The 26,134-nt window shown below is 38.6% G+C and overlaps 1 protein-coding gene across 4 annotated transcripts in view; it reads right to left on the bottom strand.

The window, feature by feature from the left end:
• The window catches only part of ACSL3 (acyl-CoA synthetase long chain family member 3), a 55,136-nt gene extending 31,342 nt beyond the window's left edge, over window positions 1–23,794 (bottom strand). Inside the window, exons 1-5 of one of the 4 annotated variants that reach the window (XM_060767892.2) lie at window positions 23,683–23,789; window positions 15,635–15,835; window positions 2,848–2,930; window positions 2,140–2,223; window positions 30–441 (exon numbers count right to left, since the gene is read on the bottom strand). In XM_060767892.2, the coding sequence (XP_060623875.1) occupies window positions 30–389 (360 nt within the window). In that variant the 5' untranslated portion in view covers window positions 390–441; window positions 2,140–2,223; window positions 2,848–2,930; window positions 15,635–15,835; window positions 23,683–23,789. Of the gene's footprint in view, window positions 1–29; window positions 442–2,139; window positions 2,224–2,777; window positions 2,931–4,243; window positions 4,296–15,634; window positions 15,836–23,682 lie in introns of all 4 variants that reach the window. The other 3 variants (XM_060767893.2, XM_060767891.2, XM_060767890.2) reach the window with 3 other exon arrangements.
• Window positions 23,795–26,134: the final 2,340 nt, after the last annotated feature.

Here is a 26,134-nt window from a genome sequence, read left to right as displayed (position 1 = left end):
GTCACTTCAGAAACAGAAAAGTAACATACCTTCTTAAAAACTTTTCCAGATGGCTGAATTTCATCTTCTTCCTTTAAGATTTCCCGTGTTCCCAGAAGTTCTTTGTCTTTAAATTTACTCCTAGCATACCTGAAAGCTTTGTCAAGTGTATCACATCCAGGATATAATACAGATGCTAAACAATGCAAGCTGTTTACTGATCTATATGCATTTCCTGGCTTATTTTTCACAGGTTTAGCTTTGAGTTTCTTTGACTTGGTGATGGCATGTCTTGATCCAGAAAATAAATACCATGGAATAAACGTAATGACTGTGTACAGCCAGATCACAAAGTTTATAATGTGAAAGAGGAATGGATTAATATCATGCTTTAACTTCATTGTATCCATGTTTGAAGAATGAAAGCTTGATAAGTGTTATCACATAAGGATCCACAAAGTCCTGAAAAAAAAGGAAATGCATTGTCACATACTGATAGTCTTTTAAAAGTTGCTTTCTTTTTCAACAAATGTGGTTTTCAATCAAATGTATAGAACCACAATTTCAGCATACTTTTCATAAATGAGGAAAGGGGAACATCTATGAGGCACTTGGTTTTGAATCACAGCACCTTTAAAGATAGATCATTACCAGAACTTGGAAAGACATCAATTAGCCCACCAAAACTGGATTTGGGACTATCCCTGCACTTGAACGTGCCATGAAATGGATAGAACAACTGAATTCTACTCATCTATTCAAGTGTTTTGCTCAAATCCCAACACAAAATCTATGCAGTTCTGGTGTATCATGTATAATATGATGCTTTTTCATGATACAGTAGAGCCCTGATTATTCGACCTCCGCTCATCCGACACCCTGTATTATCCGACGCCATCATGTGGTGGATTGGAAACATTGCACCTTTGATATGTGGTCATGAGAACTGTTGGCTTTCTTTCCCTTCGGAAAAACTGGGGGGAGGAGGAGGAAAGTGCATCTTCAAAGGGAGGGGAGGGGAGGGGAGGGGAGGAGAGTGAATCAAAAGAGGAAGAGAGGTGGGAGGGAAAAAAAGAAGGGAGGGAAGAGGGGGAAAGGAAATGCGATGGCTTTCCTTCTCTCTCTGCTCTTGGCGAAGGCAGAGCCTCGCTCTCCTGCTTTGGAGACTTTTCTCCAACCCAGCCTTGTTTCCAAATTGATGGGGCAGGGGGAGGAAGGGGGAAGAGAGAGAAAAAGCATCTGGAGCAAAGTGAGTGTGTGTGTGTGTGTGTGTGCAGGAAAAAAGGGGGGATCCTCCTCCCACCAAGGTGACGAGGCTTCTCTCTCCCTTTCCTAACCCACCCACCCCCCACTTGTGGCTGGAAGGAAAGGGGGAGAGAAGGCTCATCACCTTGGTGAGAGGAGGATCCCCCCCTTTCTTCCTGCACACACACTTTGCTCCAGATCCTCTCTCCCTCCCCTCCCTCTTCCTTCCCCTCCCCTCCCCTCCCCTCCCCTCCCCATGAGCTCTCTCTTCCTCCTCCTCCCTTTTACCTCTGGCAGCCTGGAATCCTAGAAACACAAGAGACTCCCTCCCTTAAGAGGCTATCCAGTCCAGCGCCATTCTGCTAGGCTGGAAGGCACAAGCCAAGCCCTCCCAACACAGAGCCACACAGCTCCAAATGAGATTCTGGAGGCAGTTGACCAATATTAGTGTTTAGTAAACTTTGGTTTTCCAGTGTTGCTATTCCTCTATACTCAATATGGGATTCTAGAGACTGTTACTCTATACCAGTGTGTTCCCAACTCTGGTCTTCCAGGTTGTTTTGGATTTTAACCATAATGTTTTGGTGCTTAATTTTTAAACCCATAACGTAATTTAATGTCTAATAGGCTTTTCCTTTATCCCTCCTTATGATCCAACATTTTCGTTTATCCAGCATTCTCCTGGCCCCTTTATGTTGGATAAGCGAGAATCCACTGTACTTAATTGTGTAGTTGTTAAAATATCTAACTAATTCTCAGAAGATGCTGCCAAGTAAGTTGAAGGAAGACAGGAATATGAATGATATATCAGTCACTCATATTGCCAGAAAACCCTTCTTTTCTTAAATAAAGTTCATTTTCCAAATTAGGAAATTATTCAGAACCACAAAGAACCAACTTGTTTACTTTGCTTACCAAGCCATTTTGCTATATATGATGTAGACCTCAAACATCTGTTTCATTTATTAGCATAACTTGCATTAACACCTTCTGCAGTATCTGTAAAAGAAATAGTATGGGTTCAGATATCTTTCTGATGGAAGATACTCTTCTTATAGATAATGTTATTATATTTGCAATGCTAAAACAAGCTTTACTGCAAAATACCATAAGCTATTTCAGTAAAACCTTTATAAATAAATTATATTGAAAATCATGACATTCCATTTACATATAAACAAATCTTACCATAATAGCTTTATTTATTTAAGTTACAATATTTAGCAAATGCAACTAACATTTCAGCATGTGCTCCTGAGTAAATAGCTTAAAAACTGGTACAGGCTATATCACAACACGTTAAGTATGTCAACAGTCCAAATAGATACATAAAATTATTCTCATGGAAGCAAACTTGCTTCAAAAATAGCACACCTATGTTGAAAAAATGAAAATAGCTTAACTAAATGTATGTACAAGTTCTGGGAAATGTATTAAGTGTTGCTAGGCTTGATCCCTATTACACAATATAATCTGTTACCTCATCTGTTACTTTCAGAGGTATGCTTGTTAATTGGGAAAGGGGAAAAAACACCCAGCAAAAATGTGTTTACCATCTGATCTGATAATCTTATGACGAACACTTGAACTGGAATAAAGCACAAAATGTCAAGTCAAAGAAACCTTAAATGACTTCTCATTGTTGTGGTTGGTATTGATGGGACAGAAGTCTCCACTTTCCTTAGCTGAAGTGGTCACAGGAAATACTGTAGGAACATAAAGGTGAAAAATTAAAACAAAATTAAGTAACTGCTTTAAAAAAAACTGCTGCTCTTTAACATAAACATGCATAAGATTTCCAAGTTGCATTACAATAATCAAATACTTTTAAACAAAATAATAATTTTCATGGTTTTGAATGATTACACCTATTAATCCATTGAAATAAAGTTATTTTAACGGAATAATAGGCATTAAGGGAGAATCACGATAAGATAAAATAAAAAGCTATCTTCTGTGACTAAAGAAATTATACAATACTTCAAATTGGTCCCAAGCAATAGGTCAATCCATACAATTACTGGATACACAAGAGCGACCACTATCATATGGTGGTTTCTAGCTAATGGGACATGAGAGAAGCCACCCACAGGATGGTAAAACATTCAGGCATCCCCTGGGCAATATCCCTGCAGACGGGCAATTCTCTCACACCAGAAGCAACTTGCAGTTTCTCAAGTCGCTTCTGACACAATTTTTAAAAAGCTAATAGGGAATTCAGGTTTGGATTCTCCACAATGTATTTTTCCATCCCACAAGAACTTGATAAGCACAGTCTTCCTCACTATGCTGGGTCTACAAACAACAGCTACAGGATTTTTTATTGCACAAAACAACAGTGATGCACAAAAATTATAATACTCTGTATTCTGCAATCAGGGTGCATATAATTCTATATTAGCACATTAACTAGAAAGAATGCAAGAATTTGTGTGTTACTATACACCTGAGAATACAGGCAGTCACCAAGCTACAAACAAGGTTGAGTCTGTAGATTTGTTCTAAAGCTGAATTTATATGTAAGTCGGAACAGGTATAACTTGTAAGTAACTCCAGACAGACAGATAGATAGATATGCAAGCTTTAGATAGCACAGGGAAGGATGAACACCCCTGTGGTGTTTGTTTTAAACCAAATGTCGATCCTCAGCACTACAATAATGCCACACCTGTGCTAACTCACACTTGTGGAATCTACTACCTAGGTTAAGCATCCCCTATCTGGAATTCTGAAATCTAAAATATTCCCAAATTCAAAGCTGGTTTACAAGGGTGAGACCTTCACTTTCTAATGGGTCTGTGTACACAAACTTTGTGTCATGCACAAAATCATTTTAAAATATTGTATATAAAATTGGTCTAATCCTATGTCTGTAAGGTGAGTGACCTTTATGTATAGACTTGAGTTCCATCACCAAGATATCTCATTATGTACGTATATGCAAATACAAGTATTCAGAACTCCCAATAATAATCCCAAACAGTTCTGGTCCCAACCTTTCGGACAAGGAGTACTCAACCTGTATTTGGCAGAGTCCGAAAGTTCCCACAATGTTGTTTTGCTCTGGGCCACTGTAAGAAATTAAATGGGCAACTTCAGGTCACCTAGCACAAAACGTAACTCCAAGCCAAATGGTACTTGTTACTACTAGACTTCACAAACAAATAAGCAAGCCCACTGAACTTTATGAGAAGAGAAAAAAAATCCCACCAGGAAACTAGTCTATAAAATCTGTAGCCAGACCTGGTTCAGCTGTAATAATCAGGGAGGCAAGGGTCAACAATCCAATGGATTCATAACCTAAATATTTTTATATGATTCTCACTTTGGCCAGAGACATTCCCCACATCTTATCCTTACTTGATATACAAACTGCACTCCATCTGGGACAATAAGAACTTAATTGCTGTAACACATGTTAAGCACTAAATGCAGGGATACCTTTGCAAAGTCTTCAGAAATTGAATCAGGCCACAACACAGAGGTCCAACTACTCACATCAATTACAGAAATCCTGATAGATCAGAGATTACTATCGGTTAAAGGATTCAACCTCAAAAGTGTTGACTGATCTTTGAAGTACTAGAATATAGATGATCTGGGCTCTGGACATTCAAAGAAGTGTGCCCTATTGTATGTTTTTCTATTTTCCTTAAGATCACTCAAAGATACCTTGCTTTAGATGTACATGCTATCTAAAACTCAGATTTAGAGCTTCTTTTGCTACCAATCCTACAGATACCCCTTTCCAGAAAATCATGTCAAATCTTATTTCTCACAGCTTTCCCTCCTCAGAAACACACTTGCAGCACTTGCTGCTTAGTTAGTTTTTAATGACTTTGTTTATATGAGCCATATGTAGCTTACAATAGTGCTATTTCAATGAATTAGTATATATTTTTCTGTTATTATGTTGTTGTTTGGCTTTATATTGTGCCACTGTTACCGAGTAGGATAAAAAAAATCTATCTAAATTCTTTATATAAAAAAATTAGATATGTACAGAAACATTTGATTATATAAATGTGAATTGGGTGGTGGATCTCATATGTTATAAGAAGTTCTTTATAAATTCTGTGTGAAGTAAAACAAATTAATCCCCTACAGCTATTATGAAATTACTATTTTAAAAGTTAGTAATGTAATCATAACTTGAATGACTCGTGATTAACCAGCATCAAATAAATAAAGATTAGCATCAAAAATAAGCCACATAAATGACAGCAGCAAATTAATTACAGAAGCATTTTGTTTTACTCAATGAATGAAATTGAGGCAAACTGACAACACAGAGTGGTGAGGAGCATGACTTATGGTACTTAAATGCAACCAATTCTACATATGGTTAGGCTAACAGCTTCCTTTAAACAAGCACAGAAAATTAATGGAGGATACATCTATTAACGGCTATTAGCTGGAAGGATTGTTCCTTTGAAAGCAATACATTTTAATACAAATATATTAATGACAAACCATAGAGTTTCCAGGGCAATTTCCTGGCCATTGTTACAAACAGTATGCTAGATTTATTTCAAAGGCAACCTTTTTTTTCCTGAACAGTATTTATTTCAGACTGCAAGTCAGTGTATTATGTTTACTAGACTTAAATGGTCCTCCCTCCTCAACCTCAAACCAATACATCTGAAATGCTCTCAATAACACTAAAATAGTAGAAGCTACAGCTTCATACAAAGCTGGCACATTAAAATTAAATACAAATTGTAACTGTCCAGACATGTGCTGTGGCATTTATTTAAAAAACAAAAACAAATATGCTATAATATACTCCAAATTTTATTGGACTTAACACTCTTGGCATCATATTTCACAAGTGATTAATTATCATCAAATCTGAATATTTTATTTTGGAATGTGGTGTCCAAATACTGGTATTACTACAAAGTTTAATTATTCACTTGAATCTAGCTCAACTAATGGGGTTATTTTGAGAATAAAGTTACACAGGCCATTCTACCATGTCAACACTTTTGAACACAGCAAGGCTAATTGTATTATAACAAACCAATTCAACTCATTAGCTTTTTAATCCATATTTACCATTCACTAAAAGGTTGATTTTACCACCTACGTTTGCATTTATGAAATAAGCAATTATATTTAAGTACTACAAAAGATGTTTTTTTCTGAACATAGTCATTATAGTTAACTGACTTTGGGGGGGGGGGGGAGCAGCAGTGTATGTAACGCAATGTTGATTTAGAACATCAAAACAAAGCAGTCCTGAAACACCTCTATGACTATATTAATTATAGTAATTCTATAATTGTAAAATATATTAATTAATATTATATTAATTTTAAATGTTTAATATATATTATTTTTTATTTAATTTAAATTTTAATGTTTATTGGAACTGTATGTGTTCTAAGGCATTGAAGAGGTAGAGAAAGGCAGGATATAATTAGGGTGAATCAATAAATAAATAAATTACAGGATAAACTTTCTTGGATTGGAGAATCAAACCTTCTGCTAATCTTAAAGATGCCAAGACTCTTTGGTGAAGCAGACCAAGAAAACGGATCCATTTCGTCCACACTCGCTTTTCAACCCCATGTTTACTGAACAGTAATTAGGAGAGGTGATGACCCTTCAACTCAATCTGGATTTTTTTTTCAATTTATTGGGAATCTGACATCCTGCAAGGGATTAGCTCAGAGAAAAGCCTGTGGTACACTAAGACAGGCATCAAGAGGTCGAGAGGGAGGTGTATCTGGGCCTTTTGCATTTCATGTCTCTGGTGACACTCAGGTCTAGCGTGTTTGTGGTTTCCTGCTTCAAAGAAGGGCTCCAGGCGACGTTTGGGGGCATTGTGTCGTGTTGTGTTGCATTCTCAAACACCGGCTATGGTTATAAGCTTCTAAATGGGGAAACGAGCCACCATTAAGCACAACAGCGCCCTCTAGCGTTCATTCCTAATGGCGAATCCAAGCCTAGAATCCATGTATGCCAATCTCCAGCGCCTACCTATTGCGCCTTTCACCCCGGGTGACCGAGAAGCAAAAGCAAGCAACCTTTTATCCCGGGCTGGCTGGCTGGCTGGCTGGCGGGCGGGAGGGCAGCCGGCCTTCGTCCCGTCCCGACCCCCCACCCACCGGCCCGCCAAGCAGGGCCCTCTGCCATTCGTCCGCCTTCACGGGCGCAGGTGGGGGGGGGGGGGAGTTAAAAGGGTTGCCGTGGAAACCAAAAGTCCGCTTTGTGACGCGGTTCTCGCCTGATCCAGACCGAAAGGAGTCCGGCCGCTCTTTTGCACCTGAACCTCACCTGAGGAGCCTCCAGACACAAAGCTGGCCTTAAAGCTAAGCCATGGGACAGAGATTTGAGCTTTGAAGAGCGAAAAAGCGCCTCTGTGCCCATCGTGAGAGAAAGGGAAACGCTCCCCAAGCTCCCAGGACTTTGGGGAAATCTGGGTTTCTAAAGCAAAGGGTGCATCTACACCGTAGAATTAACGCAATTTTACACTGCCATGGCTCAATGCTATGCAAATATGGGAGCTGTAGTTTTACAACTTGGCCTTTTCTGACAAATAGTGTTGGTGTTTCTCCTACTACTCTATTGAGCCATGTGCCTTAAAGTGGTGTCAAACTACATTTTATAGTCTAGATCGGTGGATCCCCAAACTCAGGTCTTCCAAGTGGCCTCAGCCACTTTGGCCAATGGTCATAGATTCTGGGAGCAGAGGTCCAAAACATCTGGAGCAGCAGACTTTGAGAATCATTGATTGGGTAGTATTTGGGGCTATTTATTTACAATTTGAACACAAGCAGCCTTTCTTTGGGTGCATCTAGATCAGGCATGGGCAAACTGTTTTGGACTTTGACTCCCAGAAATCCCAGCCAAAGTTTTGGACGTTGATTCCCAGAAATCCCAGCCAGCTTACAGGCTATTAGGAATTGTGGGAGTTGGAGTCTAAAACACCTGGAGGGCCAAAGCTTGCCCATGCATGGTCTAGATCAGGGGTACTCAGACTAAGGCCCGGGGGCCGGATACGGCCCTCCAAGGTCATTTACCCGGCCCTCACTCAGGGTCAACCTAAGTCTGAAACAAAAGCACACAACAACAATCCTATCTCATGAGCCAAAAGCAGGCCCACACTCCTCATTGAGACACTAAATGAGTTTATATTTGTTAAAATTGTTTTTCATTTTAATTATTGTATTGTTTTTAAGTGTTTTTTGCGCTACAAATAAGATATGTGCAGTGTGCATAGGGATTCATTCATGTTTTTTTCAAATTATAATCCGGCCCTCCAACAGTTTGAGAGACTGTGACCTGGCCCTCTGTTTAAAAAGTTTGAGGACCCCTGGTCTAGATGCACCCAAAGAAAGGCTGTTTTGTTTTAAAACTGTAAATAAATAGCCCCAAGCACTACACAATCAAGCCAGACCCAAAATCTGTTCTTTTATTCATGATCAGGTATCTGTGCTGCTGTCACTTTGCAAGTGATGGCTACATCTGCTCTCACTTGCTTTATTTTCATTGCAAACTACTTTGAAAATGACCATTAGGCAAATGATTTCTCAACTGTAAAACAAGCCATGACTTCATGCTTAGCCTCAAGGAATAAAATGCCTGTAATTCCAGTCCCAAATTGCATCTTTACACTGAGAGAATGACAGCTTCTTTCTTCCTCCTCAAATGTCTCAGCCTCTCCCTCCAATTACACATGGTGTGTGTAGATAGTGAGGCTGCAAGCATCTTCCCACACTATGCAACATTTAAATGCAATGTTCAGCTGCAGCACCTTGAAATCAGCACTGAAGACAAGTAATGCATGCACATTTCGGAGCAAAATGTTTGTATTTTCACAATTTAGCTTAGTAATGAAAGCACCCAAGTAAGATTTTGTTATCAACATCATAGGTATTTTTATTGCAAAGTAGCATCATATTCTCTAATGTACCCTTCTAAATTGGGGAAGGAATTATGCGAACTTCCAGATACTTATTCCTAAGAGCCTTAGATAGCATGGCCAACATCATCTGGAGGGTTGCAATATTTCCATTACTGCTATAAATGGGAAAAATATAGTGACCAACAAGTTATCCTAATTACTGCAAGTGCTGGGGTGGGCTGGTGGTGGGGTGGGTACTGTAATTCTAAAGGAAAAGAGTTTTATAGCATGGTGCATAAAGGATTTTCTTTGAAGTTTATTATTCTGTCACAATAATAGCAAAACAACTAACACTAGCTGCCCCACAAAAACATGGAAACAGTGATATAACCATTTATTATCCTACCAGTAGCCCAATGATGACATATGCTAGATGAGCAGGAAATACTGTATGTGAAGGTGACAAAGAGGAAAGCATACACATTCGTATGAGTATCTGCCACTTTTAAGATATGAAATTTCTAAAGCAGCCTTTAAAAGCTATATAAACTTAACGGCTTGGTTGAACTCATGTCTGACAAAAAAAGTAGTCACACTACAAGTGATGTCAATAATGGACTCTTTGCATAACTATTGGCATTTACATATCAAATATGGATAATGCTGTTATTTTTTTTAGCAGTGTTAAATGCAAATCATCATGTTTACTATCAGTAATTGCCAATAATAATCTTCATATTTGTTCCAGCTAAAATCCATGCAGTTTTTCCTAAATTGCACTTGGCAATAAAAAAAACTTCATCTTCATCCGAGTAACTACAAGTATTTGTTTAAGCATGGAAGGCCCATATAAGTTATACTGAAATTCCCATAAGCTATAGACAGTATAAGCCAGTTATGAGGGTGTAATCATAGTTAAAGGCACACTGCACTAGTAAATGTGGCTATAGACAAGGAATCTACATTATTGTTCAGCATACTGCAGCAACAGTGACTAACCACTTACAAAACTAAATGCTGGTTTCACCACAACTTGAAATGCCTCAATTTAGTACTGGAAACCGTGAAATAAGCAATAGTTGTGGCAGAAGATCTTTTAATGGTGCACACTGCACTGTTACCTTCAGTAGTAACAGGTGCTCTGGGAACAATTCCAAATGGGCAGGCAAAATATTTGAATGAAATAGTCATAGATAGGATCAGAACACGACAATTACAAAAAGTGATACTACTTGGTAACATGACACTTATCTGATTTCTAATTAAACAGAATCTGAATTACTAATGGTTCTGGTCCAAATCTTCAGTCAGTAATACCTAATATACACTGTGAAACTGAAATGGAACAGAAGATTATTATTTTTTTGTTTCCCAGAGGTGCCATATTTCAATTTATAATAGTATTTCATAATCATTTCCCTTTCTTTGTCTCAAATTCTGTTATAATACCATTTTTCTTAATCACAGTTAAGCTTGGCATATTATGTTCCAATTATTTCAGTTCAAACTTTAAAATTTAGTAAAATTTTACTTCACTATTGTGCACAACATTTAATTATTTAATCCAATTATTTGATTTGATTTAATTATTTGATTTTATTGATTTTATGGTTATAATGCATATTTGTTGTTAACTGTGTATTGATGTAATTTTGTGTATGATTGTTTCTATGATGCAGGCATCGAATTGTGCCTTTGCTTTTGTAAGCCGCCCTGAGTCCCCTTCGGGATGAGAAGGGCGGGGTAAAAGAACCCCAAATAAATAAAATAAATAAATAAATTTTCCATTTAAGCAATAGTACTCAAAATCTGGCAAAACAAAAAAATGTATTCACAGAAGGATAGCTAAGAAGGGAGTTCTACAGCCACCACCAACAAGGCTTCTTTTCCATGTCACCATCAGATGTATCTTTGAGGGTAATGGGACCAAAAGAAGGGCTTTAAGTCCCATCACGGGGAAGCTCATATAAAGGAACATAATCTTTCAGATAACCTGGACCCCCACTCCCAGACAGTGCTTCATCGAGGCTTGCCTCGTGCATAACAACTATGTTTCTTTCAGACTATGGTCACCACACTTTTGTACTATTTGTGAGTAATGCGAGTGCCTCAGATCATATGTTTAACATTTATCTGGACACACTAGTTAACTATCGTCCCACTGTAACATCTTCCTGCTATCTTTGCCCTCTTTCTACTGCTACCTAGCCCTAACCTAACACAAGCAGCAGAGGTGCCAGGAAATCATCAGCAAATAATCAAATCCAGGAAGCTCAAACTTGCAAATGTGTAGGAACAAATGTATTATGTATTTTCCCACAACTAAGTAAACTTCCAAGCCTTTCAAAAAGGAGCGGTACGTATTTAGCCACCAAAGGGGGGGGGGGGGGGGATAATTCTCTGCCATAACGTGCTATACACTCCAAAAACTTGCATTTATTCTGTAATTTTTCCTATGTTCTTTCATACAGTAAGAACTGAAACTGCTAATATCTTCCATCACATTTGTAAAGTTAAAAAAATAGCAATGAATTTTTAAACCTCATCAAGAGACAGATAATATATCTTTCTTAAAATACAACAGATATACTTTATCTTCAGAATTAGAGCAGTATTGCTGCTAAGGATAATTAGGTAGTTAACTAGGGTTAACTAGATAAACAGAAGACTATAGTTGTCTGCTCAGGATACCCAGAGGTATTGGTTCTGATGGTGACCATGAGAGTGTCACCAAATGTGCAGAACACAACCATGTCATCACCAACACGTTCTTCCGCCAGAAAAACAAGTTCAAGACATCATGGAAGCATCCTCTGTCAAAGCATTGGCACCTCTTAGACTACGTAATCAGATGTGCCGGAGACTGCCGTGACAAGATTCTCACAAGAGCCATGACAGGTGCTGACGACTGCTGGACAGACCACAGGCTAATCCGATCCACAATGGCTATCAAGATCGCCTCCAAGCGCAGACTCCAAAGAAGAAAGACAAGGCACAAAATGAACACCCAAGCCCTTCAGGAGCCCTCCAAATGATCCCTTCTCCAAACAGCATTCAAGGACCATCTACCCATAGAACACCCCAAAAATGTTGAGGAACATTGGAACAAACTGAAGACCTCCATCATCACAGCCTGCGAAGAAACTATTGGATATCAAACCAAGAAACATCAAGATTGGTTTGAAGAAAATGACAACGAGATCCAACAGCTAATTGACAAGAAAAGGAAAGCCTTCCAAACATGGCAGAGACACGTCAACTGTGCTGCTAAGAAAAAGATCTACGCCAGTGAAAAAGCTGAGGTCCAAAGGAAGACAAGAGAACTCAAGAACATCTGGTGGACAAAGAAGGCTGAAGAAATCCAACACCTGGCAGATACCCATGATGCTCAGGGATTTTTCAAAGCCACAAAGGTCATCTATGGACCAAGAAACCATGGCACACAGTCTCTACGCTCATCAGATGGAATAAAACTTCTAAATGACAAAAAGTCAATTGCACTACATTGGGAAGAACACTACCAAAGATTCTCTCACAAATCCCACAACAAAAAACCAGGGATGAGCTTTCAGCACTGCCTAGTTTGGAAGAAGTCAGCAATACCATCAGACAACAAAAAAATAACAAAGCCAGCGGACCTGATGGGATCCCTGCTGAAATCGTTAAAGAGGGAGGACATGAGCTGACACAACAACTCCACCAGTTCATAGAAAAAGTGTGGGTGACCAAGAAAGTCCCAACAGATTTCAAGGATGCCACCATCATCACCCTCTTCAAAAAAGGGGAAAGAACAGACTGTGGAAACTATCAAGGTATATCCCTTCTAACCTCTGCTAGGAAAATCCTCGCAAGAATCCTTGCAAACCGCCTTCTACCCCTCTCAGAAGACACCCTCCCAGAATGGCTTCCGGCCCTTCAGGGGAACAGTGGACATGATCCTCACTGCACGACAGCTCCAAGAAAAATGCAGGGAACAAAATCAACCACTGTACATGGCATTCATTGACCTTGCAAAGGCATTTGACACAGTGAATCGCCATGCTCTCTGGACCATCCTCCATAAAATTGGTTGTCCTAACAAATTTGTGAACTTCCTGAAATGGAATGTTGGAGGACAGGAAAAGAGATTTAAAGGTGGGCTCAAAGCCAACCTTAAAAACTCTGGCATAGACACGGAGAACTGGAAAGCCCTGGCCCTTGAGCTCTCCAGCTGGAGGTCAGCTGTGACCAGCAATGCTGTAGAATTTGAAGAGGCACAAATAGAGTGCGAAAGAGAGAGCTGTGCCAAGAAGAAGGCACTTCAAGCCAACCCCGACTGGCACCGCCTTCTACCTGAAAACTGATGCCCTCTCTGCGGGAAAACATGCAGGACAAGAATAGGACTCCACAGTCACCTATGTACCCACCTCCAGTACACCGATTTTGGAAGACAATCTTACTCGGACAACGAGGGATTGCCTAAGTAAGTAAGTAAGATGGTGATCATGCTTCCAGGATGTGGTGGGTGGAGAAATAAACCTGTCTTGTATAGCAACTAAGCAGTTAGCATTGACTGAGATTGTGAAACTGTGTGTACAGCCATGCCTCACTTTTAATAGAGTATCTGACAAAGAAGCTTCAGTCAAAGTATGATAGCTGGGACCCTATACTGGTTGCGTAACGCGGGTCTGAATTAATGAGAGGAACACGGGCACAAGACAGCACAGCGAGTGAGAGACGCAGCTGTGTCAGGGTCGTGGGAACGTTCACCAGAAAGGGGGAGAGGAAACGTTTCTATCCCGTTTACCACCTTCATAAGCCGTTGTTTATCATTTAACAGTAAATAACTTTAACATTACTTCACTCACCTTAATTACTATGCTTGACTGTTTGCTGCCCCCCCCCTCTGACCCGCGTTACGCACGTCTTCCCTTCCTTAATTCTGACCCACGATGCACAAGTAGTGTAGCGTTGGGTCCCAGCTATCATACTTTTGCCAAAGCTGTTTTTTATGATGCTATTTTAATACCTTTCTAGTTGCCACCTTTTCCTTCTTATCCTCTATTTAGTTCCAAGGGTTTTTTGAAGCAGGGCTGGAGTAACACAGATTTTCCATATTGTTAGGGTACCTAAATATCAGATTGCAGTATTGTGTCTGCAGGGAAACATGGAAAAGCTGAGAAAAATGGGATTCCTGTGGCAGTAGTCTGAACCAGTCTAAAACAAGCAAGGTAAGTAGCAGCTTCTTGTACAATTTCTTTCTGAGCATATGTTAATATCAAACCTATGAGAAAGCAGATAAACCTACTTCAATACCAACTCTCAGTGTGTTTTTGAAAGCATAAATGTATACTTATGCCCACAAAAAGGAAAAATAATAGACGAATGGAGATTAGTGAAGGAAAGAAAAATATCCTTGTATACGTTTTGTAAGGAATCTTGAGGTGGTCCCTAGGTGATTCAATGTGATTATTTATTAGTGCAAGACTTATCTGACCTTATTGTGTAAGCTAACCTTAAAAACTGTGGCATAAAAACTGAGAACTGGGAAACCCTGGCCCTTGAGAGCTCTAACTGGAGGTCAGCTGTGACCAGCGGTGCTGCAGAATTTGAAGAGGCACAAGTGGAGGGCGAAAGGGAGAAATGTGCCAAGAAAAAGGCCCATCAAGCCAACCCTGACCGGGACCACTTTCCACCTGGAAACCGATGCCCTCATTGTGGAAGAACATGCAGATCAAGAATAGGGCTCCACAGTCAAAGACGTACCCACCACCAAGATACTGCACTTGGAGCGTCATCATACTCAGACAATGAGGGATTGCATAAGTAAGAAAGTAAATCTGTGTACTTTGTCACAGTCATAGAAACACCTTCCATCACTATCTCCTTCCCTGAAGCATCAGCCATTCTTTTAATTTGGTCTATTACCCTCTATTAGCAAAATATAACCCTCCCTGCTGCCAAATGGCATTTTGGAAAGTAGTTTGAATCTATATACAATAAGGTCATCCATGTTCTTAGCATTTAACTACTGAAATCATCCGGGCGTCCCCTGGGCAACATCAAATCATCCAGGCGTCCACTTGGCAACGTCCTTGCAGACGGCCAATTCTCTCATATCAGAAGTGACTTGCAGTTTCTCAAGTCGCTCCTGACACGGCAAAAAAACCCAAAACTGCTGAAATATTCCTATACTTGTAAGAAAGACAAGATACGTGTTACAAGTAGAGTGACAAGAATATCTAAATGACAAACAAACCTGGAGCATATATTTTAATATTGATAAAGCAGAGTAATCTACCTTCATAAATTCAGTTTGTCCATCACATTAAAAGTAAAGAAGACCTGGGATCTGAAAAAACACAATTAAAAAAAAAATTCTTTTTCCCCATTAAGATCCAGATTCTTTTAGAACTAAATATGCAATTTACCTGTTCTAGCAAGATTATTGCACAGAGCCAAACAATCAAAACAGGATATAGACACTCGAAAGTACTGTTAGTATATATAAATGGTCATTAAGATACATATGCTCTGAAAGAAGGATTACAAAGGACACATAGCCACATGAACACACACCTGTTCAATGTCCACGTATCAAGAAGAACAGATATGGAAACAGAGATAAGCTTCTACAAGATTATAATTGTCCTTTGGACACGAGACACTATTGTAAGATCAAATTCTTCCTTCCGTCTGCAGATTCCAAATTCACTTCAGAAGGTTGGGGAGCCCTCCAGAAGACAGGCAGTTATTACGTTGGGGGTGATGAATCTCCTACTGCATGAACAGAAGATGACTAAAAATCATTTATTCATTTACAGAGAACATAAGAACCAAACTTTTCATCAGTTCAGATTTAATCCATATAAATCTAATTTCTTCTCATCTACTTTCTAAAGTTGATTCAAGCTACAGAGTTAAGGCAAAAATTGATTCAAGCTACAGACTTAAGCTACAGACTTAAGGCAAGAATTTGTATATACAAGTTGAGCACCCCCTATTTACAATTTTAAAATCCAAAATTGCCCATATGAATGGGCTGAGATAGCAAAATCTTAGATTTGGGATAGTTCAAGGCAGCCAAACTATGTTTCATCCACACAAAACATTAGAAATATTGTACAAAATTATCTTCCAGATATGTGTATAAGGTATATATGAAACATAAATGAATTTGGTACTTGGACCTGGGTTCCATCTCTAATATATTTAACTATCTATCTATACACATACATGGGTATCCAAAAATCTGGGGGGGAGGGGGAACCCTGAAATCCAAAACATTTCCAGTTTCAAGGATTTCAGATAAGCAATACTCAACCTGAATTAGTAAGTGAACCTTTTTATTCGTTCACTCTTTTTGTCGTCCCCCTTTTCTGTATATGTGTATACACACATTCTAAATATATATATCAAATTAGGTGATAGTTTAAACAGGCCTGCACGCCTGTTGTCCACGCATTCCCTTGGGACTAGCCCGAGAGAACCTGTGGAGGCCCTCTCCGCAGGCCCCCAGACCCTTTAGAAAAGTTTTTAAAAACTTACCAGCCTGCAGCATTCCCTCAGAGTAGTTCTCCCGGGACATACAAATGTCACACCAGGAGGGGGGGGGGGAGGGGGGGGAAGCTAATTTCCTCTGGACATCCCCCTTTTTATTGCGGAATGGGCTATATGGATGGGCCCCCAGATCAAAGCAGATATTGTGGGATTTTCTGTATTGATATTCTATTTATTTATTTATTTATTTGATGCACTTATTAACCGCCATTCTCAGCCCATTTGGGCGACTCATGGCGGTGTACAAATACATATAGAAGACAATTTACAAAGAAACCAATTACAACAACACAGACTATACAACAATTACAGACAACACTAAAAATCCGCTTCGTCTCTTAGTGGAATCATAACCAGTCTCATATTCCTTGTTCCATTCCAATCTTCTTTACCACATTGTTGTTGCACTTAATTAAATGCCCTCTCGAACAGCCATGTCTTAAGGCTTTTTCGGAAGGACATGAGGGAGGGCGCCTGTCTGATGTCTGCAGGGAGAGTGTTCCACAGCCGGGGGGCCACCACCGAGAAGGCCCTCTCCCTCGTCCCCGCCAGCCGTGCCTGTGAGGCAGGCGGGATCGAGAGAAGGGCCTCCCCGGACGATCTCAAGGTCCTCGTGGGCTCGTAGGCCAAGATGCGGTCCGAAAGGTATAATTCTAGGTTATATGGCTGTGTGTTACGGTACTTTCAACTCTTTTACAAGACAGATATCTATCTATATATATATAGATATATATATACACACACACACACATACACACACACACCTTGTGAGTAGGTCCTAGAAAGCCTATAAAAGAACATCAATAATGCATACTGCTATTAATAATAATATCAGGGGACAAAGCTTTCTGAATAGGAATTTTTCTGTAAAATAATAATCCTTTCCCTAAAGATGCAAAGTCAGGGGGAAGTAATCGAGTGTTTTAAAACAGAGGTCCTATAATTTCATCATCCAGATTTTTTTAAAAAAAATCCATATGCTCCAGCCAGTTTGACTGATAATCAGGACTTCTGGGAGCTGAAGTCAAATACATCTGGACAATCAAAGACTGAGAGCTAGGTTTCTAAAACACGTCAAAGGGTTAGCTGTAAGGACCAACAGGCTTGGCCAATACATCAAATAATATGAATACCATCAGCTCAGTGTTTTATATGTGTGCTCCCAAGTCATTTTATATAAGGGGCAGCGCTTTACTATACCATTGTTTATAATGGGAATTGCACATCCATGGATTTTGCCATCCAAAGGGAGTCCTTGAACAATACCCCAGTGGGTACTAAGGGACCACTATATTGAAGCTTCATATTCATGCACTCCTTCTCTCTTTAGAACTTATCTAAAGAAATTGAAAGTTTAGCTTCCATTGTTTAAAAAAATATCAGCAATTAAGAGTTATATCTTGAACTGGACAACATGTTCCTAGTCAATTACTTCATTGAAACAAAATCAAAAATCAAACAATGTTTTATGGAATATGTATATTTTAATAAAAAATGCAATAAGCCAGAGTTAAAAGTAACCACAGTTTAGAATTCAGCATAACGCTAAACTGCTCTTAACTGAAAACAGAAACAAAGATTTCCAATCTCCTCAGTCATGCCAAAGGAGAAGGGATCACGTGAGTCTATGGCTCATGCAAGCAAAGCTAAACCACAGCTTAGTATTATGCCTGAACCAGGCCAATATGCATTATATAATACCACTCAGACTCCTCTGAAATGCACTAAGGTTCTTCCAAAGTAGTTGATGTTGAAAATGCTCTGGTGATGATCAAGTCTGAAAACACTTGGGTTCTTCCCAGACTTAAGTCATAAGCAGAGAGGGTTTCATGGATAAAGGTTTCATCGTGGAGTTCAGCTGAGAGGAATGTCCAATGGAATATATATACATATACATATACATATACATACACACACATACACACACATACACACACACACGCATATATATATATATATATAAAACATGCATGTATAACAAAGCCTTAAATGATGATTTCTGAGATACTATTTAAGTTACAATACCAAAAATTCTGCTGATGGTACAGAATTAAAATATGGGTCACTATATGCCAGGAGATCAGTTATCCATCGCTTCCCATTAAGTGTCTCTGTTTGCTTGTCAAAATAAGACCTGAAGCTATCCCATATATTTCAACAGCTGTCTCAGAGCTGTGGTTGTAAAAAGTTTTCTAGCCATGATGGAAGCAGAGCACTTACAAGTGTTGAGTGTGTACTGCAACCCAGTACACAAGAGAAAATTGACTGGATTGCCTCTCCTCTTCCAGTGAATTTCCTGACAAAATAAGTTGGAGTCTGTATGCCAATAAAACATATTTTGACTTTCCTGAGCCTTGATGAAACTCTGTTGTTGTGTGCTTCCAAGTCATTTTCAACTTATGAGGACTCTAAGGCAACTTATCATGGGGGTTTCTTAGCCAGATTTCTTCAGAGAAAGGTTTGTCTCTCAGGCTGAAAGAGTACGACTTGCCCACAGTTACCCAAGGGATTTCCATTGCTGAGCAGAGATTCAAACTTTGGTCTCCAGGGTTGTAGTCCAATGTTCAAACCAGCAGACAACACTACTGAAATAATAATCCTCAGATATTACTGAGCTCTCCATTGCAAAAAAAAAAAAAAGGTTTCACAAAAGGTGATAAGGTATATCTAAAAAGTAGCCTCCAAATTGGCCACATCAAAGTCTCAGAATCATAGAATCACAAAATTGGAAGTGATCACATGGACCATCAAGTCCAACTACCTGCCATGTAGGAAAAGTTGATACAGGAAAAGTCTTCCAGAACTATACCCTGAAATCTTGTGATTTCAAAATCTATGCAGGAATATCAAGAGGCTCTTTTGTGCAAACCATAAGCTAGAAACATCAATCTATTTGATCATCTGCCTGCAACAAATTTCTGTTGGAACAAAATGGTTTATATCTTGAAATATTTCAAAAATATTTCCTGAAAGTAAAACACAGAATAAGAAACACAACCAAAGATATTACTCACAGGAGTTCACAGCTGTGAATGATTTCATTTTGATCTAGTTCAAAGGATTTGTCACCTGCAGAATACAGAGTTCACATTCCAACCCCAAAGGTGAACCACTCAATGCCATGCTGGAGATGCAATTATAAGCTCTAATGTAGGCATTCTCAAACCGCAACCCTCCAGCTGTTTGGGCCTCCAACACCCAGAATTCCTGACCATTTAACAAGTTGGCTAGGGCTTCTGGGAGTTGGAAGGACCAAACAGCTGGAGGGCCACAGTTTGAGAATGCCTGCTGTAAAGGTTGGCCACCACAATGCTGATACACAACTCATCAAACAATCTGTGAATAACAATATCCTATTTATTTTATATTTATTTATTGCCAGTTTCATTCTAAATTCTCACCAACATAAATTCAAAACCAACCTATTTGTCGAGATTCAGCTTTCTGAATATTTGCATAGAGACCTTAATGGTAACCTAACTCATCAGACAATCTTTGAATAACAACATCCTATTTATGTAAATTATTTATTTATTTTATTGCTAGTTTCATTCCAAATTTTCAGCAACACAAATTCAAAACCAACTTATTTGTCGAGATTCAGCTTTCAGAATATTTGCATAGAGACCCTAATGGTAACCTAGTTGAATGTCTCACTTTCCTGTCATGTTCCTTCCCAGCAGTCTCATTTCTTTGGAATCAGAAAGAAAAAGCAAAACAGCACAGAGACAACTCCTTGATTTCATGTGCTGCTGCAACTTGACACTTATTTTATAAGCATAAACAGTTCAGAGTTACTTCACACTATTCTCTTTCATGCCACTTTCTGGCTATATGCAGGGACCTCAGATATCATGACACTTGTAATAACAATAGTTCAGTCAGTCCCTAACAAGCTCACACTTGAACTTCCTCCAACACTCAAGAGCCTACTTAATATTAATGAAGTATATTCTAATTTTGTCTGTACTTTTAGGAGACATGTTATATATACATAATGATTTCTTTGAGTGAAAGTTGCCCAATACGTTGAGAAAGAGGGAAGTCTGACAAACTAGCTGTCATTTTATGCAAAGCCACAGCCTATGATGAACTGTAAAAAACAAAAACAAAATAAAAACACTTCCCTTCCTGGTTTAAAGTACTTTTACAATTAACTGTACACATTTAATTCATACAGTCTATGATCACGTTATACACCTGTTCCTTCTTTACACACCAAGTCTGCCCAAATTACAATCAGCCCTTCTCATATATATATATATATATATATATATATATATGGATTCTGCTTCCACAGATTCCACAGATTTAACTATACGCGGATTGAAAAAAAAAAACCACATGAGAATACTTTGTGTGTTGTTGAAGGCTTTCATGACCGGAATCACTGGGTTGTTGTGAGTTTCCCGGGCTGTATGATCATGTTTCAGAAGCATTCTCTCCTGACGTTTTGCCCACATCTATGGCAGGCATCCTCAGAGGTTGAGGGATCTGTTGGAAACTATGCAAGTAAGGTTTATATATCTGTGGAATGTCCAGGATGGACGAAAGAACTCTTGTCTGCTTGAAGCAGGTGTGAATGTTGAAATTAGCTTGATTAACATTTAAGGGGCTTGCAGCTTTAAAGCCTGACTGGTTGCTGCCTGTGGGGATCCTTTGCTGGGAGGTGTTAGCTGGCCCTGATTGATTCTTGTCTGGAGTCTACTATATTCCATGCAGCTGTGGACAAATCTACGTAGGGACCACCAAACACAGCATCGCCCAAACACGAATCAAGGAACATGAAAGGAACTGTAGACAAATTCAACCTGAGAAGTCAGCCATAGCAGAGCACCTGTTGAACCAACCTGGACAGTGCATAATATTCAAGAACACAGAAATGTTGGACAACTCTAACAACTACCATGTCAGAGTACCCAGAGATGCCATTGAAACCTACAAGCAGGTGGACAATTTCAACAGAAAGGAAGAAACCATGAAAATGGACACCAAATCTGGCTAGGTAAGTAAAGGTAAAGGTTTTCCCCTGACATTAAGTCCAGTCATGTCCGACTCTGGGGTGCTGGTGCTCATCTCCATTTCTAACCTGAAGAGCCGGCGTTGTCCATAGAGATCTCCAAGGTCTTGTGGCCGACATGACTGTATGGACTGCTGTCACCTTCCTGCCAGAGCGGTACCTATTGATCTACTCACATTTGCATGTTTTCGAACTACTAGGTTGGCAGAAGCTGGGGCTGACAGCGGAAGCTCACACCACTCCCCAGAATCGAACTTGTGACCTTTCAGTCAACAAGCGCAGCAGCTCAGCGCTTTAACCCACTGTGCCACTGGGGATTCCCCCAAATCTGGCTACCAGTATTAAAAAACTCAAAAATCAGGACAGTAAAACAGGGGAATTCCAGACAAGAATCCATCAGGGCCAGCTAACACCTCCCAACAAAGGATTTCCCCTGAGCAGCAACCATCCAAGCTTTGAAGCTGCAAGGCCATTAAATGCTAATCAAGATGGCCAATTGCAACATTCACACCTACCTCCAGCTCATCCCTTGTTTGGGTATCAGCCAGCATGTCAACGACTTAAATCACGAAATAGTTTTCTTAGATCTACAGAGACACTCGCTGGAACACCTCAGCAAGCAAGTCCAAAAGTGGCAGGCTCAAACCCAGCACCTCCATCCGTGGGTGATACCAGATGAGAGACTCCCTCCTGGGCACACAGAAGACTGGGCGACTTGGAAGGCACTGAACAGACTGTGCTCTGACACCACAAGATGCAGAGCCAACCTTAAGAAATGGGGCCACAAAGTGGAATCCACGACATGCGAGTGCGGAGAAGAGCAAACCTGCGTCAATGCAACCTGAGCCCTGCCACATGCACAATGGAGGACCTTCTTGCAGCAACACCAGAGGCAATCCAAGTGGCCAGATACTGGTCAAAGGACATTTAATCAACTACCAAGTCTGCAAAATTTGTGCTTTTCTAATCTGTTTGTTTGTTTTGTTCTGTTAGATATGTAATACAATGGTATGGTTGCTGATGACACGATAAATAAATAAATAAATACCTACCTCAAGAAGACAAAAGTTCTTTCTCCCACCCTGGATATTCCACAAATATAGAAACAGGTGGTCCCTAGATAGACTTGTCCACAGCAGTAACCAGTCAGGCTTTGAAGCTGCAAAGTCATTAAATGCTAATAAAGACACCCAGTTTCAACATTCACAGCTGCCTCAAGCAGACAAGAGTTCTTTCTTCCATCCTGGACATTCCACAGATATATAAACCTTTCTTGCCTAGTTTCCAACAGACCCCTCAACCTCTGACGATGCCTGCCATAGATGTGGACAAAACATCAGAAGAGAATGCTTTTGGAATATAGCCATACAGCCTGGAAAACTCACAGCAACCTTGGGGTTTTTTTGCCATGTATAAATATGGGACATCATTTCACTATGCCATTGCCTATAACGGGATGTGAGCGTTCATGGGTTTTTATATCTATTGAGAGTCCTGGAACGAAGCCCCAGCAGATACCAAGGGTCCACTGCCCTCTATTAATAGAAACAGCTGTGCTTCCCTGGGGACAGTAACACGCTAATCTGGTGAGTGTGTGCAGGCATTTCTGTAGGGTTGACAGAACTAACCTAGGCCTTGCTTGCATATCCATGGAGGGTGTGTCTACAGCAGGCATGGGCCAGCTTGGGCCCTCCAGATGTTTTGGACTTCAACTCCCACAATTCCTTGCAGCCTACGGCTGTTAGGAATTGTGGGAGTTGAAGTCCAAAACACCTGAAGGGCCCAAGCTGGCCCATGCCTGCTGTACAACTACAGAATCCACTAACAACACCTTTCAAACCCATTGATTTGCTCGCCTATCTCTCGTCCTCAACCTCCAGCCTTAATCACAAGGGTCGTGCTTCATTCAAGTAGGCCTCACTGGATCCCCTTCGCATGTGCTGAGCCCCCTCAGCGGCCCAATGCAGTCCTTCCAATTCCCTGAAGGGACCCCACCTTGGTTGCCTTCCTCTCTCAATTCTCTTCTCAGAATGACCGAGCCTCTTACCTCGTCGCCGCCTGAATTAGTGTAACGCTTCCCGCTCGCTAGCTGGCTCCCTCCCTCAGCTCCCTCCGCGTTCTGCCGGCGAACAGCTCTGCGCGTGTGCCGAGGGGGCCCGCGCCTTGGCTCCGCCCCCATGGGTGGGGCCTCCCCGTCCGAGCCAATGAGAGGCCACCGAGTGTGTTCTAGACCCCTCCCCCTCCCTCCGAAGTCTCCCTGTTCTTCCTCTCCCTTTTTTTTTTACTGGCGCACCTCACAACCGCCGCCGAGGAGCATCCTCATTCCATATGCCGCCGAGGTGTCTTCTGATTGGCTGGCTCTGGGTGGCGCGCGAGGGGCTGGCGCTCTGACGTTCTAAAACGGCTGTTGAAGGCGAGGAGTGAAAGGGGGGGGGGGGGAGAGAGAGCTGTACAAGGGTTACTAGCGGTCGTTCTTGGCGCGAGGTCACGGGAAGAGGGGGAGGAGCCTGCCGCCGTTACTGCCGCCGCCGCCGCCTTCTAATTCTAATGTGTCGAAAGCAAAGAGAGAGACACGCAAACAACTGCTTCGCTGTTCTGATTTTGTATGAGTATTAATAATATAATACTATCATATAATAGATAATATAATATAATAGATAATATTGCTGTAATAATAATAATAATATAATAATAATAATATAATACTATATTACTATATTACTATAATATATAATAATATATTACTATAATAATAGACCGTAGTAGTAAATAGATAATACAATATTACTATAATATTAATAATATAATTTAATAATATAATAAATAGATAATATTGCTGTAATAATAGACTGTATAAATAATATAATATATTAATTTTGATAATATGATAATATAATATAATAAATAGATAATATTGCTGTAATAATAGTAGTAAATAAATAATACAATAATATTACTATAATATTAATAATTTAATGTAATAATATAATAAATAGATAATATTGATGTGATAATACACTGTAATAGTAAATAAATAATATAATAATATAATATTACTATAACATTGATAATATAATATAATATATTAATTTTGATAATATGATAATATAATATAATAAATAGATATTACTGTAATAATAGACTGTAGTAATAAATAATACAATAATATTACTATATTAATAATATAATTTAATAATATAATAAATAGATAATATTGCTGTAATAATAGGCTGTAATAGTAAATAAATAATATAATATAATATTACTATAACATTGATGATATAATATAATATATTAATTTTGATAATATGATAATATAAAAATATATTAAATAGATACTATTACTTTAATAATAGACCGTAGTAGTAAATAAATAATACAATAATATTGCTATAATATTAATAATATAATTTGATAATATAATAGATAATATTACTGTAATAATAGACCGTAGTAGTAAATAAATAATGCAATAATATTACTATAATATTAATAATATAATTTAATAATATAATAAATAGATAATAATGCTGTAATAATAGACTGTATAAATAAATAATATAATATATTAATTTTGATAATATGATAATATAATAAATAGATACTATTACTGTAATAATAGACCGTAGTAGTAAATAAATAATACAATAATATTACTATAATATTAATAATATAATTTAATAATATCATAATATAATATATTAACTTTGATAATATGATAATATAATAATATAATAAATAGATAATATTACTGTAATAATAGACCATAGTAGTAAATAAATAATACAATAATATTACTATAATATTAATAATATATAGTTTAATAATATAATAAATAGATAATCTTGCTGTAATAATAGACTGTAATAGTGAATAAATAAATAATATAATAATATTACTATAACATTGATAATGATAATATAATATAATAATATATTAATTTTGATAATATGATGATATAATGATATAATAAATAGATAATATTGCTATAATAATAGACTGAAAGTAAATCAAAAAATAATATAATATTACTATAACATTGATAATGATAATATATTATAATAATATATTAATTTTGATAATATAATATAATAATATAATAAATAGATAATATTACTGTAATAATAGACTGTAATAGTAAATAAATAAATAATAATATTATAATATTACTAGAACATTGATAATGACATAATATATTATATTATCAATGTTACAGTAATATTATAATATAATAACTTAATAATATAATAATAAATAATTAATATTACTATAATAATAATAATAATAATAATAACCACAGTAGTAAAGGTTTCCCCCTGATATTAAGTCCAGTCATGTCTGACTCTGGGGTGTGGTGCTCATCTCCATTTCTAAGCCGAAAAGCCGGCATTGTCCATAGACACCTCCAAGGTCATGTGGCCAGCATGACTTCATGGCATGCTGTTACCTTCCTGCCGGAGTGGTACCTATTGATCTACTCACATTTGCATGTTTTCGAA

This window comes from Anolis sagrei, chromosome 3 (genome assembly GCF_037176765.1).
Source record: "Anolis sagrei isolate rAnoSag1 chromosome 3, rAnoSag1.mat, whole genome shotgun sequence".
Lineage (NCBI taxonomy): Eukaryota > Metazoa > Chordata > Lepidosauria > Squamata > Dactyloidae > Anolis > Anolis sagrei.
The sequence above is the reverse complement of the archived record's forward strand: the minus strand, read 5'-3'. Positions and strand labels throughout refer to the sequence as shown.